The sequence below is a fragment of the Myotis yumanensis genome, unplaced genomic scaffold (assembly GCF_028538775.1).
Source record: "Myotis yumanensis isolate MYYU_CA2020_CCGP unplaced genomic scaffold, mMyoYum1.0.hap1 SCAF_20, whole genome shotgun sequence".
NCBI classification, from domain to species: domain Eukaryota; kingdom Metazoa; phylum Chordata; class Mammalia; order Chiroptera; family Vespertilionidae; genus Myotis; species Myotis yumanensis.
Genome location: NW_027223771.1, coordinates 10629938 through 10646601, shown reverse-complemented (window position 1 = coordinate 10646601; position 16664 = coordinate 10629938). Strand labels below are relative to the sequence as shown.

General features: G+C 57.4%; 1 protein-coding gene across 5 annotated transcripts in view; it reads left to right on the top strand.

Moving 5' to 3' along the window:
- Positions 1–14735, top strand: part of MTHFS (methenyltetrahydrofolate synthetase) — a 50931-nt gene extending 36196 nt beyond the window's left edge. For 4 of the 5 annotated variants that reach the window (XM_070400488.1, XM_070400489.1, XM_070400486.1 and 1 more), the window contains one exon: positions 14097–14732. In XM_070400488.1, coding sequence (XP_070256589.1) covers positions 14097–14323 — 227 coding nt within the window. In that variant the 3' untranslated portion in view covers positions 14324–14732. Of the gene's footprint in view, positions 1–14096 lie in introns of all 5 variants that reach the window. The other variant, XM_070400485.1, reaches the window with a different exon arrangement.
- The last annotated feature ends 1929 nt before the right edge of the window (positions 14736–16664 follow it).

The following is a 16664-nucleotide window of genomic DNA, read 5'->3' as shown; positions in this document are numbered from 1 at the left end:
TGGTTCAGTGTTCTGACCCTTGCACCCCAGGCCAGAGCGGCGAAACCTGTGTGTGAATAATCGCCGTCACGGTGTACAGGACTGTGCTTTCCCTCCCCTCCCCCCCCTCTTTATTTATGGGATTTATTGGGGTGACATTGGTTAATAAAGTTATATAGGTGTCAGGTATAATTATCTGTATGCTAGAGGCCCGATGCACGAAATTTGTGCAAGGGACTCGGCGCCCTCCACCATGGCAGCCGCCTCTGCCTCGGCCCGCCGCCACGGCTTTATCCGGAAGGATGTCCGGTCTAATTAGCATATTACGCTTTTATTATTATAGATGGTACTGTGTGTTCACCACCCAAGTTGAGTCTCCTTCCATCATTATTTATCCCCCTTGATCCTCTTCTACCTCCCCCACCCCCCTCTTCTCCTCCCTCCCTCTCTCTCTCTCTCTCTCCCTCTCTCTCTCTCTCTCCCCCTCTCTCTCTCTCTCTGTCCCTCCATCCCTCTCTCCATCTCTCTGTGCCCCTCCGTGGACCAGGGGGGTATAGCTCCGTGGCCCGGACACCTGGCTGGCGAGGGCCCCGGGAATCCCCCTCACCAGTGTTGGCTGTGCAGGAAGAGCCAGTGGTTTGTCACCAGCTTTATAAGGAACAATACTGCTGAGCTGGGAACTTTAAAAATGGCGAGGGGATCTCTTCACCTTTTCCTGGGATCTCGGAGACACGGTCCACTGGTGTTCTGGTTTCTCCACATACCAGTGGGGCCTGCTTTTCCTGGGGGCGGGGCTCTCTGGAGTCACGGGTCTTTCCTCACCGTCCCCCCACCCCCGCTCCGTGGCTGATCCAGGGCTCACGGGCTCTCCCTGCAGAATAAGTGGGCTCCTTCCTGTGGCATTGGAGGCCCTTCTCAGCACGGGCTGAGCGAGTCCTCATTCCTAGGCCCTTCCAGAGACAGCCATGCTTCCCGCATGTGCCTGTGCCGCTGTTTCTACTTCTTCCTCCTGCCTCCCTGTCCGGGCCCTTCAGCGTCCCCCCCCCCCCCCAGTGCTTCACTGCTGGTTCAGTAGGCATCTCCCTTACGGAGGTTTCCCCGGACTTGTCCCCTTCTCAGTGGGATGCAACATTGCACTTCTTACCGTGAGGTCTGATCAATAATTGAATCGATACCCCCTCCCCTGGGAGCTGACCTTCAGGCCACTTCACAATGGACATGCCGCTCGCTTAGACCACCTGCCACTGGCCAAGGCCATTCTCTCTCCCTCTGGCTTTCCCAGCACCCGGACCTGCACAGAGAGTGCTCCGCCCAGAAAAAGCTGCCTCGAGTCCTTTCAAACCTCTGACTCCCCGTCTTCAGGAGATGGCGCCGTTTTGGGGCTCAGCCCATCTGGTATCCGGATGACCTAATTAATTCATATTCCTTCGCCCTTCTGGCCTCCTGCGTTCCTCCTTCGGCGACCCTAAACCTCGTCACTTGCCTCACGCCCTATCGCAGTGACTTGTCTGTATACATACAGCCTGTTCCTGCATCTGCCCGGATGGTCAGACCCCAGAGTTATCGGTAGTTCATTCTGTCTGTGTCCTCTGGCTCCGCGGACAGTGACTCGTTAGCAATGGCTCTTCTTAACTTGACTCCATTGCGTTTAATTGAGCTGCAAATCTTTAGGATTTTTTTTTTCTGCTTCCTTTTTCCCATCGGGTGCTCTGTCAGGTTTTAGGGAACATTTAGGGTTTCAAGAGCAAGCTTGCCTCCCCCCCCCCCAAAGCCTTACTGAAGCAGATAAAAGGGCAGCTGCAGTGAAAAAAGCACTTGGAGCGCATTCGTAAAGGCCATTATATGAAAACCAGGTGCTATTATTTCAAAGTAATAGGTCACTCTGTCTCAGGCTGGAAGCAATGGAGTTTGTTCTAGATGCACAGGCTCCTCCGAGCCGAGCGAGGCGTCCTCTGAGGGCCGGAGAAGAGAGCGAGCAGGAGAAATAATGTGCCGTGCGGTTTTATTTTAGGTAAATGTACTGAACCAGAAAGTCCGCAGGGCTGTCAAGTGCTTGCTTAACAAGCCTCGGTGAAACGAATGGCGGAAGCCGCTGTCGGGGCTTAGGAGCCAGGCCTTGTGTGATTAAGTCCCGTAATGACTCAGGGCTTGTCCTCTGAAAGGCAAGAAAGAGAATGAGCTCCAGAAGGACCCACACGCCTGTGTCTGAAGAGACCCCCTCACTGCTCCCGGGCGTCCCCAGGCCTTTCTCTTCTTTCTGACCCTTGTGCTGCCGGCCAGACTCAACTGCACTGACCCCGACCCCTCGTTCTTACTTTCTGTGTTTTCATCCTCACCTGAGGATATGATTTTCATCAATTCCAGAGAGAGCGGGAGAGGGAGAGAAACATCGATGAGTTGCCTCCTGGACATGCCCTGACCAGGTGTCGAGCCCACCGCCCTTCGGGGTTCGTGGTGATGCTCTAACCTCCTGAGCCTGCTGAGTCCAGGGTCCCAGGACGTTCTAGCTGGCAAAACTGAACCTCTGTCCCCCTCCCCCCAGCCTCTGGGAACCCCCTTCTACTCTCTGTTTCTATGAATTTGACTATTTTAGAGCCTTCATATATGTGGAATCATACAGTATTTGCCTTTTGGGGGACTGGCTTAAATATTGATTGTATCATACAGATAAACATAAAATCCTATATAATAAAAGGCTAATATGCAAATTGATTGAACAGCAGAATGACCAGTCACTATGACGTGCACTGACCACCAGGGGCAGACGCTCTACGCAGGAGCTGCCCCCTGAAGGTCAGTGCCCTTCCACAGGGGGTGCACCACTCAGCCAGAAGCTGGCTTCATGGCTGCTGAGCGCAGCGGCAGTGGCGGGAGCCTCTTCTACCTCTGTGGCAGCGCTAAGGATGTCCGACTGCCGGCTTAAGCCCGCTCCCCATGGAGAGTGGGCCTAAGCCATCAGTCAGACTTCCCCCCAAGGGCTCCTGAACTGCGAGAGGGTGCAGGCTGGGCTGAGAGACCACCCCCAGTGCACGAATTTCATGCACCAGGCCTCTAGTTGTATCATAAAATTCTCAGAATTACTCAGCTTTGATTCTAAAGAGGTCTGAGCACGTGAAGCATCCCATCCACCCCTGTTAGAGATGGATGAAGAGAAGCCAGAGACGGCCCAAAGGCAGTGAGAAATCGAAGTGAAGTCTGTAGTTCTCCATGTAAGCGCCACTGATTGTCAGGAGCGGTGAGTGTCCCCAGCTCTGACCAAAACAGGAGCTGCATTGAGAAAGTGCCCTTTGGGTAAAGCTGCTGCCCTGGTCCTTCTGCGAAGCATTTTGTGTGTCTGCGATAAAGACAGCTGAACCCCCCCCCCCCACCCCCCCGGTTAGATTCATTTTGGTCAGTCTCTGCAGCATAGAATAAGCTGAAGTACAGGGTTTCTTTTTCTCTTTTAACCTATTGTAGGTGCTGGAAAGCTGGGCTCAGCGAACTCTTTGTAAAGGGCCCGAGAGTTCATATCTGGGGCTCTGCGCGCTGTGTACTGTCTGTGGCAGCGATTCAGTGCTGCTGTGTCAACAGGAGGCAGAGCGAGGCTGCGCCCCACCAGCGCTGTGTCCACAAGACCAGGCGGCGGCCAGGCTCGGCTCCCAGCCAGTCACCCACACACACCCCTCTGGTCCAGTGTTGGGACCCTCACTTCTCTTCTGGTCCTTGGTGCGTTAGATATTTTTAAAAATTTTTTTTATTGATTTCAGAGGGAGAGGGAGAAAGAGATGTAAACACCAATCATGAGAGAGAATCATGGATCGGCTGCCTCCAGCACACCCCACACTGGGGATCTGGCCTGCAACCTGGGCATGTTCCCTGACCGGGAATCGAACTGTGACCTCCTGGTTCACAGTTCAACACTCAACCACAGAGCCATGCCAGCCAGGCTACATATTGATTTCAGAGAGGAAGGGAGAGGGAGAGAGAAACATCAATGATGAGAGAGAATCATGGATCGGCTGCCTCCTGCACTGCCCCCACTGGGGATCGAGCCCACAACCCAGGCCTGTGTCCTTTACCGGAATTGAACCTGGGACCCTTTGGTCCAAAGGCCAATGCCCTATCCACTGAGCCACACTGCCCAGGGCTAGCTTGCTATCTTTATTTATTTATTTTATTTTTAAAAAATATTTTTATTTATTTCAGAGGAAGGGAGAGGGAGAGAGAGATAGAAACATCAATGATGAGAGAGAATCATTGATCGGCTGCCCCCTGCATGCCTCCCACTGGGGATTGAGCCCACAACCCGGGCACGTGCCCCTGACTGGAACCGAACCCGGGACCCCCCAGTCCTCAGGCCAGTGCTCTATCCACTGAGCCAAACCAGCCAGGGCTTGCTGTCTTTAATGTAGGAGACAGCTGCTGTCGTTGCTTATGGTGACAATGATGATGATGAAGAAAATAATGCAAATCCGATGATCATTGTCTCCTGACTTTTATTCATTTAATAACGTTGGAGTTACTTTCTGTGCACCACGCTAGCTAGCCTTCCAATAGGATGGCAAACACACTTAAGAAAATAGCTAACATGTTTGAAGTACATCTTCAAAGGGGGACTGGAAGTTTTTCTGAGTATTCCTAAAAATCTTTCTTTTTCTAGAGGAAAATAGCATTGTTCTGATTATAAAAACAAAATGTATTTAAGTAATACTGAGAAATATAAAGAAGAAAATGCACACCCAGTCCCCAAACCCAGCGGTGACCACCGAGAGCCACATGCAGTCTCTTCCCGGATCCCATCACGTGCCCCTCCGGACCCACGGCCCTTCCCCGCCAGCTGGTGCGCTGTGTGGACTGTGCAGGCGTCCTCGCGTGGTTTCGGGTGGAGGGGGGAGGGGGGGAGGGGGCAGGTGGAGCTGAGAGGTGTTCGTTCCCTGCTGACCCACCAGCACATCAGCCCCTCTGCTGCCTGTAACCATGCCCCCCCCCACACTTGCACCCTCAGGTCTGGGGGTGACCCAGCCTCCCCAGGAGTTACCCTGCCCACCCTGTGAACCCTGCCGGGATTAAAGTGTCCTCACTTCCCCGGGGAGCCTGCCCCGCCCTCGTGTGGCCCCGACGGACGGATACAAGGTCATGTCCCATCTGAGCCACACACACCCACACACACCCAGGCAGGCGGGGAGCGTCCCTCGCCGGCTTTCCCTCCCCAGACCGGACGCAAAGGGCCAGGACACCCCGGTCACGTCCCGCTCTGGCACTGACGCCGCCGTGTGACCTGGGGTGGGTGACATCACTCAGGAAAGGGATGATGGCATCTGCCTCCTTCCACCTTGGCGGGGGGTGGGGGGGGGGGCGTGAGATGAGGTCGTGTCTGCCCAGTGCATTAGCCCAGGGCCTGCAGTCGCTCTCGGGCCCGAAAGAGACTCTGAGGAGCGATCCATCTCCCTTAGTTGGTCAGCGGGTTCTCGGAGGAGGAGCCTTTGCACAGGAGAGGCCACGCGTGACGGGGAAGGGAAGACCGTGCATGACGGGGAGGGGAGGCCACGTTCATAGGGAGGGGGGGAGGGGAGGCCACACGTGATGGGGAGGAGGAGACCACGTGTAGCAGGGAGGGGGAGGCCACACGTGACGGGTAGGGGAGGCCACGTGTGATGGGGAGGGGAAGGCCAAGTTCATGGGGAGGGGAGGCCACGTTGATGGGGAGGAGGAGGCCACGTGTAGTGGGGAGGGGAAAGCCATGTGTGACGGGGAGGGGAGGCCACGAGTGACGGGGAGGGGAAGGCCACGTGTGATGGGGAGGGGAGGCCATGCATGACGGGGAGGGAAGGCCATGCATGACCGGGAGGAGGAGGCCACGTGTGATGGGGAGGGGAGGCCACGTTCATAGCGAGGGGGGAGGGGAGACCACGTGTGACGGGGAGGGGAGGCCACGTGTGGGGGAGGGGAGGCCACACGTAGTGGGGAGGGGAGGCCACGTGTGACGGGGAGGGGAGGCCACATGTGATGGGGAGGGAAAGGCCAAGTTCATGGGGAAGGGAGGCCATGCATGACTGGGAGGGGAGGTCACGAGTGATGGCTCCTTTCCATGACCTGCTGCACAGAGTGCCTGTTGCAGCACGTGTCCAGCTGCCAGCAGGTGGCAGTAGAGAGCCACACCCACCCCTCCCTGTGGTCTGGGCCAATAGATGTGCCTGAGAACTAACTATTGGGGTGTCAGTGTTGGGATTTTTTTTAATTACTCAAAAAGAAGTGCTTTAGGATCTACAGACAGAGAACAGGTATCACTCACACCCCCGCGCACACTCACAGCTGGCATTTTCCAACACTTGCAAGAGCTTTGCCCATCTCCGTCTATGTCTGCCTTCGCTTCCCCTCCACCTGGAAGAGTCTAACTTCCTGTCATTTCCTTCCTTTACTTAAACACACAGTCGGTGTTCACGGGGTTGAACAAAAGCCCTGGACTCAGAAGCGCTGAGGTTTTAACTAGGGGGGGTTGCAGACACTGTCCTGCGTCCTGCACGCCTGCCCGCTGATGAGCAGATGCCGGTCACACCCGGGGGCGCTGCGGGTACTGGGTGCTGCCCCCGGCGCTCTGGGGGCAAGTACAGTCCCTGTGTTTGATGGGAACTCGGGGCCCGTGTTGAAAGAAAGGGCTTTATTTATTTATTTTTAATCTTTTTTTTTTTTTAATATATTTTATTGATTTTTTACAGAGAGGAAGGGAGAGGGGTAGAGAGCCAGAAACATCGATGAGAGAGAAACATCGATCAGCTGCCTCCTGCACATTTCCCACTGGGGATGTGCCCGCAACCCAGGTACATGCCCTTGACCGGAATCGAACCCGGGACCCTTCAGTCCGCAGGTCGACGCTCTATCCACTGAGCCACACCGGTTTCGGCAGAAAGGGCTTTATAATGACACAGAAGCACTCAGTCCCGTGGTAGCGGATCTTTAGTGGGTGATCTTTTTTTTTTAAACATATTTTTATTGATTTCAGAGAGGAAGGGAGAGAGAGAGAGAAACATCAATGATGAGAGAGAATCATTGATTGGCTGCCTCCTGCAGGCCCCCCACTGGGGATCGAGCCTGCAATCAGGGCATGTGCCCTGACCGGAATCGAACCTGGGACCCTTCAGTCCTCAGGCCTATTCTCTATCCACTGAGCCACACCAGTCAAGGCCTTAGTGGGTGATCTTTACTGCGGGGTGTCTGATTCCGCGGGGAGATTTCCCAGAAGCCCAAAATGCTGCGAGCCAACGTCCCAGGAAGAGCGAAGGTGCCTTCACAGTGGAAGGTTTGATAAGAATGAGCTGTCCACCTCAGGCGGTCTAGTTGCATACTAAGAGCCTCTGAGTTCTCAGGGAAATACGTTTTTTTTAAAGCCCCACTTTTACAGATAATGGGAGGTGCAATTGATCTGACAACGCGTCTCAGAAAGGGTTTCGTGTCTCCCTCCTGCGAGCTGTGCTGTCGCCGTGAGGAGGGAGCGGCTCAGAGGCCGTGTCCAGTCTGTCCTTCTGGGGCAGCCGTTGGCTTGGAGCCCGTGGCGCGGGTTTCTGAGGGTTCTACCCCAGAGCTGCCACGGATTCCCGGGTCTGCGTTTTCTTTGAGGATTTCGGCTTCTCCGTGTTCTAGAAACACGTTTGAGGGACGTGCCCCTGTCTACTCAGCCGCGTGGCTTAAGGAGCGTGCGTGCAGCCATCGGTGAAGTTGGCATCTGGTGTTAACAGCTCACAGGCTCCCCATGGCACCGTGAGCCGAGCCACTGCAGGTCGTAGCTGGAGGTGGTTTCGGCCGAGGCTTCCAAGCTGCTACTCGATGGTGCTGGGATCCGGCCCCCATGGCCCCACCAGAAGCCGACAGTCTCAGCCCCGCCGCCCCGCCGCCTCTAAGGCGCCCGCCATGTTTGCTCTGTCCCTGTGCCCGCTCCCGCGTGTCCCCTTCAGCAACAGGAGCAGCGTGTGCTGCGCAGTCGTCACCCACCTGGCAGCAAGCCCGCGGCTCCTCTCTCCCGAGCTGAATGCCCCTGAGCGATCTGACCTCCCGCAGCCCTGAGCGTCAGTTCGCTCACCTGTGAAATGGGGATGCGCACCCCCTCGCTCCAGCCTCACCAGGTAGACGTGCTGCCCAGCAGATTCCATCACCTTCCGTCCCAGGGGGTGGCGTGGTGCCTGGCACGTGTGGGCACCGACCGGTGTTCACGTCTGTGCTCTCCTCCCAGACGCAGGGCTTGGGATCGGCGTCAGGTGCAGCCACGGCATGAACAGGTGACGCCGTGGGTGGAGTCGGGAAGCTAAGATACGCGTAAATGCGGGCGAGAGGCTTCCTGTTTCGCTCTCACTCTCTCTCGTACGGTGAGCTGGGCATCTCTCTGGGGAGGGACCACAGCTCTGCTCCCAGGAGCAGGGAAGGGATTCCTCCCTCGTGGGGGGTGGGCGTTCTCCTGGCATCAAGTGGGAGCCGCTCACACCGACCTGCACGGCAGGGGGCGCAGATGGACGGTGAACCGCGGTGTCGCCGTTTTGTTGTCACTGTTAGGACAACAAATGGCCTTGTACGGCTGCTGGTTCCAAGTGAGCCCCACACTGTGAGCCAAGAAGGCGCCCTCTGTTAGTGGGGATGCCCAGCGTGGACCAGCGTGTGCAAGGGGAGCGGGTGAGGCCTGCACATGAGTTTCACGCCCTGTCGGCCATCGCCTGTGGGGTGAGAGATGGAAGTGTGCGGGGCGGGGCGGGGGGGGGGGCATGCATGCATGTGGTGATGGTGGCACAGGGAGGACTTCCTGGCGCCTGGGGAATGGCATCGCAGGAGCAAGGCCTTGCAGGCGGGAGTGGGGGTGGGACAGTGACTCTGTTGATGCTCAGCCACACCAGCCGGAACTGGCATTTCTTTTCTCTTTTTTAAATATTTGTATTGATTTCAGAGAGGAAGGGAGAGGGGGAGAGAGACAAACATCCAAGAAGTGAGAGAATCATGGATCGACTGCCTCCTGCAGGCCCCCCACTGGGGATCGAGCCCACAACCTGGGCATGTGCCCTTGGCTGGAATCGAACCCAAGACCCTACAGTCCCCAGGCCGACGCTCTATCCACTGGGCCACACCGGCCAGGGCTGGCATTTCTTAATTAAGAAAGAAAAGCCTTCCTGAAGAATGGAATGAGCCTAGAAGGCGCGTCGGAGCCCCGGGCTGGAGAGCTCATGGGCATCCTCGGGGTCAGTGCTTGTGACCAGCCTGTGGGGTGGGCACTGTGAGCAGCTGCCTCCTGTGGGTGAGAAGGGGGGGGGCACAGGAAGGGTGGCTGCACCTCAGGGACGGCCTCGGGCCCTGCCCACCACCCTGGACGGCCACCAGAGGGCGCTGGCGTTCCAGAGCCAGGACCAAGTGCACAGGCCGGTGTCGGAGCCGGCCGCGTGTGGGGCTGAGTTTGCGGAAGGTGAGCTGGCAGTGTGCATGCAGTCATGTGGGAGCCAGCAGAGCCGGGGAGAGCGGCCGGCACACTGACGGCAGGACGGGCGGCCTTGGGGCTACCACTTCCGGGACTGGGGTTGTGGGCCTGATGCCGCGGGGCTGCTGGGCTCTGGGCCTGGGAAGCAGGTGCAGGCCTGGCACCGGGCAGCTTCGTCTGGAAGGTCGCCCGGAAGGTCGTTCCGCTGTTCGGCCGTCCAGCCTAATTAGCATACTACGCTTTTATTATTATAGGGGCGCGTGGCCCGGGGTTTCCTCCTGCCCCCGCTGAGTTTTGACTTTGCACTGTGTCTCCTTGGGACTTGGGGCGACCTCTGTTAGTGGGGATGCCCAGCGTGGACCAGCGTGTGCAAGGGGAGCGGGTTAGGCCTGCACATGAGTTTCGCGCCCCGTGGGCCATCGCCTGTGGGGTGAGAGATGGAAGTGTGCGAGGGGGGGGGGGGGGACATGCATGCGGTGATGGTGGCACAGGGAGGACTTCAAGGGTGACGGCAGATGGGCGGGGCCAGCACGGCGCACGCTCCGTGTCCCAGGAGGTTCGCCAAGTAGCCGCAGCAGAGCCAGCTCAGGCCACACTGTGTTGAGGGAGCAGCTAGCAGTCCTGAGGGTTGGGGTCCCACAGCAACACCCCAAATAGGGTGCCAGGACCCCTGCCGTCGCCTGGGAGCCCCACAGCCATTCTCCTTCTTGGCTCACAGTGTGGGGCAGCCGTACAAGGCCATTTCCTCCGTCGTGTTCTTGCCCCATAACCTTGGCCGTAGACCGTGGAGTTATGAACACGGGGATGTCATGTGAGGCCTGACCCACTCGGAGGTAAAAACGCTCGCCTCCCGGGCTTCTCGGACCAGCATGCTGCTCCCATCCGGCCTGAGGGGCGGCCCGGCCCTCTGGCCCCCAGGAAATGGCTGGTCCATGGGGCCGACAGACACGAACCGGCAGCAGCACAAGGTGGACGCCAGGAGGGCACAGTGACAGCGCGGGAGTGACGAGAGCAGAGGGGCCAGATCCGTTCCAGCCCGAGGGATGTGAGGACGTCACTTCCTCACCCTCACGTCCCCTTGTCCGTCCTCGCCGCTGCCTGCAGGTGGATGCCCTCAAGTCCCACCTTCTCTGTCTGCGTCCTGACTCCGGTGGAAACCCCGGCTGTCCCCTGGCTTTCCTCTTGGCACCTTTGCCTTTGGAAAAAGCACTGTGAAGGGCACATGGGTGGGTCTGCCCTCCTCACACTTCTGAGTGCGCAGCGCAGGGTGCTACTGAGCGCCGCGCGGCACAGCGACCCCTCACTACCTTCCATCTCGCACGTGAGACCCACACCTGGTGGCAGGGCTTCCGTTTCCTCCTGCCGGCCCCCGGCCGCCCCTGCTGTTCCCTGTGCGTTCACGTGGGGGTCGTGCCGTGTCTGTCCCTCTGCCGCTGGCTGAGGCCCCTCCCCCCCGCTGTGCTCAGGGCTCCCCCGCGTGGTAGCCCCTGCAGCGGCTCCTCCTTTTCCGTGGCCGAGTCGTGTTCCTTTGTGCGCATCGCGTCTGGTTTGTTCATTGATTCTGTCCATGGACTTCTAGGTGGTTCCCACCCCTGGGCTATTGTGACTAATGCGGCTGTGACCATGGTGAGCAGATATCTCTCCAAACCCTGATTTCCCTTCTTTTGGATTCATGTCCAGAAGTGGGGGCATTGGTGGCTCTGTTCCTAATGTCTGAGGAGCCTCGTCCTGACTCCTGTAGTGGGTTTACCCTTTTCTTTTTCTTTTATTTAAATATATTTTATTGATTTTTTACAGAGAGGAAAGGAGAGAGATAGAGTTAGAAACATCAATGAGAGAGAAACATCGACCAGCTGCCTCCTGCACATCTCCTACTAGGGATGTGCCCGCAACCCAGGTACATGCCCTTGACCGGAATCGAACCCGGGACCTTTCAGTCCGCAGGCCGACGCTCTATCCACTGAGCCACACCGGTTTCGGCGGGTTTACCTTTTTCTACTCCCAGCAGCAGTGCGAGGGTCCCACTCTCCCCATCCTCACCCACATTGATCCTATCTTGGGGGGGTTTAAATGGACATTCTAACCGGTGTGAAGGGATATCTTGTTGAGCTATTGATGAACACTTTCCTGATGATTTCTGATGTTGAGCGTTTTTCCATGTATCTGTCGAACATTTTTTGGGGGGGTCTTTTGGGGGGAGGTGTCTAAGTCCTTTGTCCATTTTTTATTTTTTACTATTTTTTAAAATATATTTTATTGATTTTTTACAGAGAGGAAGGGAGAGAGAGAGTTAGAAACATCGATCAGCTGCCTCCTGCACATCTCCTACTGGGGATGTGCCCACAACCCAGGTACATGCCCCTGACCGGAATCGAACCTGGGACCCTTCAGTCCGCAGGCCGACGCTCTATCCACTGAGCCAAACCGGTTTCAGCCTTTGTCCATTTTTTAAATTGGGTTAATTTGTTTTGTTTTTTTAAAATATTTTATTGATGTCAGAGAGGAAGGGAGAAGGAGAGAGAAAGAGAAACATCAACGATGAGAGAGAATCATGGATTGGCTGCCTCCTGCACACCCCCTACTGGGGATCAAGCCTGCAACCCGGGCCTGTGCCCTTGGCTGGAATCGAACATGGAACCCTTCAGTCCGCAGGCCGACGCTCTATCCACTGAGCCACACCAGCTAGGGATTAATTTGGTTTTTTGCTCTTGAGCTGTGGGCATCTGTTTGACATTAGCTGCTGCATCTCCGTGCCCCTCCCTTATGAAATCATGTCTGCCACTCAGCCTGGTCCTCCCGCCCTACCGTTCCCGTCTCACCGGCCTGCTGCTCCCACCTTCCCGTGGTTTCTGAAACACACTCAGACCCAACGGACACGTCCTTCAGAGCCCAGGTCAAGTGAGAGTCCCCGAGGCCTCTCCTGACCACAGCCGGCCACCCCTCTGCTGAAGCCCCTGTGCTTGTTGCCTGGCTTTGTGGTGGATCGGACACGGGCATGTTTTGGGTTAACTGACCTTCACCACCTCCCTCCCCAGGACTTCCCAGGCCACCTTGCCACGCCGTCGGGGGCAGAGCTGCCCTGGGCCGACATGGGCTCTGCCGCCGGGAGCACGTGCAGGGGGCGGGGTCTGAGTGCACACGCCGCGGGCAACCCCAAGAGAGAAAGAGGAGCCGACGGGGCCGGGATTGGCACAGAGAGCAGGTGTGCACGGCAAGGTCGTGACGGTGCCCTGCTGGGCTCTGCCCGCGGGGGTGGCAGGTGTGTGCTGGGAGCCAGAGAGAAGCTGAGTTCACCTCTGCGTCCTGCAGGTCGTCAGCACCGCTGACTCAGAACACCCTGTTCCGGAGAGTTCTCGCTTCCCCCTGCGTGTCCTGGCCCACGGGCTGCAGTAGCGGCCCGGCCACACTGCGCTGGAGGCCACCCCGGACAGGAAGGCTGGGCCCACGGGACAGAGTGTCCCCAGAGCCTGAGGACACCGGGTTGGACGTGTGACGCGTCCCCTGAGCTCCATCCGCTTCTGCCAGCGGCTGCAGGATCTTTCCTGGGCCTCCCAGACCCGTGGTTCTCCCCTCATGACCTCCATCCTTCTGCATGGACGCCCCACACCTCTCACAGCCCCGGCCTCCCACCCCGAGCCCAGCTGTCTGCTCTGGTCGGAGGATGCTGTGGCCATTTCCGGTTCCCGTGGGCCCGGGGGGCTTCCTGCCCGAGGGCCGGTTCTGTGGCCTCGATCGTGTCCTGTTGGAACGTCCCCGAGGAGATCAAAGCCTGCCCTCACGTGGACCAGGGACGGCTGACCGCCTGGCCCGGCCTCCCTCTGACCTCCTCCCCCTCCTCCAGGCGTCACATCCAGGGATACGGGCTCCCCTGCTGGGCCGTGTGTAAGATCACCCAGATGCTTAAACAGAGAAAGGAAGGCCCTAACTCAGTGGTTCTCAACCTTCTGGCCCTTTAAATACAGTTCCTCATGTTGTAACCCAACCATAAAATTATTTTCGTTGCTACTTCTTAACTGTAATGTTGCTACTGTGATGAATCGTCATGTAAATATCTGATATGCAGAATGGTCTTAGGCGACCCCTGTGAAAGGGTCATTCGACCGCCAAAGGGGTCACGATCCACAGGTTTAGAACCACTGCAACTGGTTTGGCTCAGTAGATAGAGCGTTGGCCTGCGGACTGAAGGGTCCCAGGTTCAATTCCGGTCAAGGGCATGTACCTTGGTGCGGGCACATCCCCAGTAGGAGGTGTGCAGGAGGCAGCTGATCGGTGTTTCTCATCGATGTTTCTAACTCTCTATCCCTCTCCCTTCTTCTCTGTAAAAAATCAATAAAATATATTAAAAAAAAAAAAAAAAAGAAAGAAAAGAAAGGAAGGAAAAACAAGACCGTAGGCCCTGTCCCTGGAGTCGCTGAGCTGGGTGGTGGCTGGACCGGGTCTGACGTGTTTGCGATGACCCTGCACCTGTGATCAGAACACGGAGCTCTGGGGGCGGGGGATGGGCCTCCTGAGGTGCCCGGTCGTGTTTATTTCCTCCTGTGTCCGACCTGGGCCTAGTGGGTGTTCTAGAATGATCACGCGTTTCCTTAGACATCGGAGAGAGAACAGATGTCCCTAAAAACAAACGCAGGCTCCAGAGGGGTCCGTCTTTCAGAAACCGTCAACCCCATCTGTGTTCCTCTGCCCACAGGCGGCCTGGACCTCATCTTCATGCCGGGGCTCGGGTTCGACAAGCAAGGCAACCGGCTGGGCCGGGGCCGGGGCTACTACGACGCCTACCTGAGGCGCTGTGAGCAGCACCAGCAGGCGAAGCCCTACACCATGGCCTTGGCGTTCAAGGAGCAGATTTGCGATCAGGTCCCCGTGGACGAACATGACGTGAAGGTAGATGAAGTCCTCTACGAAGACACCCCCTGAGTCCCGCTGCCGCAGCCCGACGCTCAGGGTGCGGGCCTGAGGGAGGAGCACACAGAGGATGTGCCTGTCCCGTCAGGGGTCCGTCAAAATTGCACACGACTGGGAACTCGGGCTGCATTGTTTTATTATAATTACAAGATACATAACCCAAAATCACCTTTAAAAATTAATAGAGCTGCCCTGGCCGGTTTGCCCTAGTGGATAGAGCCTCGGCCTGCGGACTGAAGGGTCCCAGGTTCGATTCCCGGTCAGGGCACATGCCTGGGTTGCAGGCTCGATCCCCAGTGTGGGGCGTGCAGGAGGCAGCCGATCCATGATTCTCTCTCATCACTGATGATGTTTCTATCTCTCTCCCTCTCCCTTCCTCTCTGAAATCAATAAAAAATATTTTTAAAAAATTAATAGAGTTTTCGGTGGCTGTGAAGCTTGGGAGATCCGGCCGGGCCAAGGACGTCGGATCTCATTGTCCTCCCAGCGATTCAACCCTCCCCTGCAGGCCCTCAGTGAAATCGGTTGATCCCAAAATTAATTAAATTAAACGAATAGACTTGGGTAGAGTAGAACATGAATTAAAATGGAGGCCCTCATCATAGGGTCTTGAGCTGAATTTCCCGGTGCGAAGGTGACAAGTCCATCTCTCTGCTCTTCAGTGTGAGTAAATAACTGTGAGGAAGTGTGCTCTGACTCAGGGAGGAAGGGGAGCTCCCGGGAGCGGACGCTGTCCAGGGTCCTCGAGGGCGGCCGCCTCTGGCAGGTACGTGCCCGCTCACCATGACGAGATTTGTTGCGTTGGCTTTATGCACAGGGACCCTCCAGCATATTATGCTCACACTTGCGTAGCTAACTGGACTTACAGTGGGTGTTTCAGATTTTTTTTTTTGGATGAGTTCATTAAATAAATTCAGGATATTTTCATCCGTATTCTTTGGATGAGAGCTTACTGTTTGATGTTTTAGGTCCAATTTTTTTTTTAAAGTGCTTTAAAAATGTCCATTGACCTCACGCTGGACTTTCCCAGCACAGTGAGAGGCGGGAGGGAGACGGTTCTGTGAGCTGTGAGGTCATATGACCGCGCGGCTTACACATCGGAGGGGAGACTTCAGCCATGAGTCAGGTGCAATGCTCACAGCGCTGGCTGGCGATTGGTCTGAACGGGTTAAGCAGTAAAGGCTCTGAGCCACTGCAGGTCTGAGCGGGTCTGAGCCGCTTTAGCTCCGTGGAGCTGTTCTCCGCCCGCCCAAGGGGGTGTCGCACGTCCCTCCCCAGCTTCTCACGTGCAAGCAGCTGCTGAGGTTCAGGGACTGAGGGCTGCAGGGCCTCCCTGGACGGGGACCTTCCCAGTGTCCCCTCCTGGGCCGTGGTCAGTGCAGAGGGTGTTGGGGAGGGGGAACGAACCTGGCCACACAAGTGGTGACCCTGAACCTGTGATCAGGGCACAGGCAGAGGCCGGACAGGGCCTGGAGCCTGGGAACGAGGTGCCACGTGAGGGTATCGGGTTAGGGGGCCGTCCAGGAGCGGGGCCAGCAATGAGACCCGCACAGAACACCCGTGAATGCTGGGCCCCATGTGTGTCCACGCTGCTGCCAGTCCGTGGTCCGAGCCTGATTTCACGGGAAAGTAAACTGAAGTGCGGGTCCACCTCACACACCAGTCAGAGCAGCATGTGCTGATCACAGAGCTCTGCCCAGTGACCCACCTGCCCAGTGACCCACCTGCCCAGTGACCCCCTGCCCAGTGGCCCACCTGCCCGGTGACCCCCCTGCCCGGTGACCCCCCTGCCCAGTGACCCACCTGCCCTGTGACCCCCCTGCCCAGTGGCCCACCTGCCCGGTGACCCCCCTGCCCAGTGACCCCCCCCTGCCCGGTGACCCCCCTGCCCGGTGGCCCCCCTGCTTGGTGACCCCCCTGCCAAGTGACCCCCCTGCCCAGTGACCCGCCTGCCCTGTGACCCACCTGCCCAGTGACCCGCCTGCCCTGTGACCCGCCTGCCCAGTGACCCCCCTGCCAGGTGACCCCCCTGCCCGGTGACCCCCCTGCCCAGTGACCCCCCTGCCCGGTGACCCCCCTGCCCGGTGACCCCCCTGCCTAGTGGACCCTGTCTGTTGGCAGGACGGGCCTGGCTGCCCTGCTGTGCAGTGAGCGGGGCCAGGGCTGCCGTCTGCCACCACCTCCCAGCCTGCTTTGCATCCCGCAGCTCCCAGAGCGGGAGCTGCCTTGGCTGAATTATTTCCACTTTCTTCCTCAGACGTTTTAATCAGAGATGAAAAACGATGGGTGTTTTGCCAGCATTTCAGCCTAAGAGGCTGCCGTTTGCCTCTTACGGGCACATCCATTTGCAGCG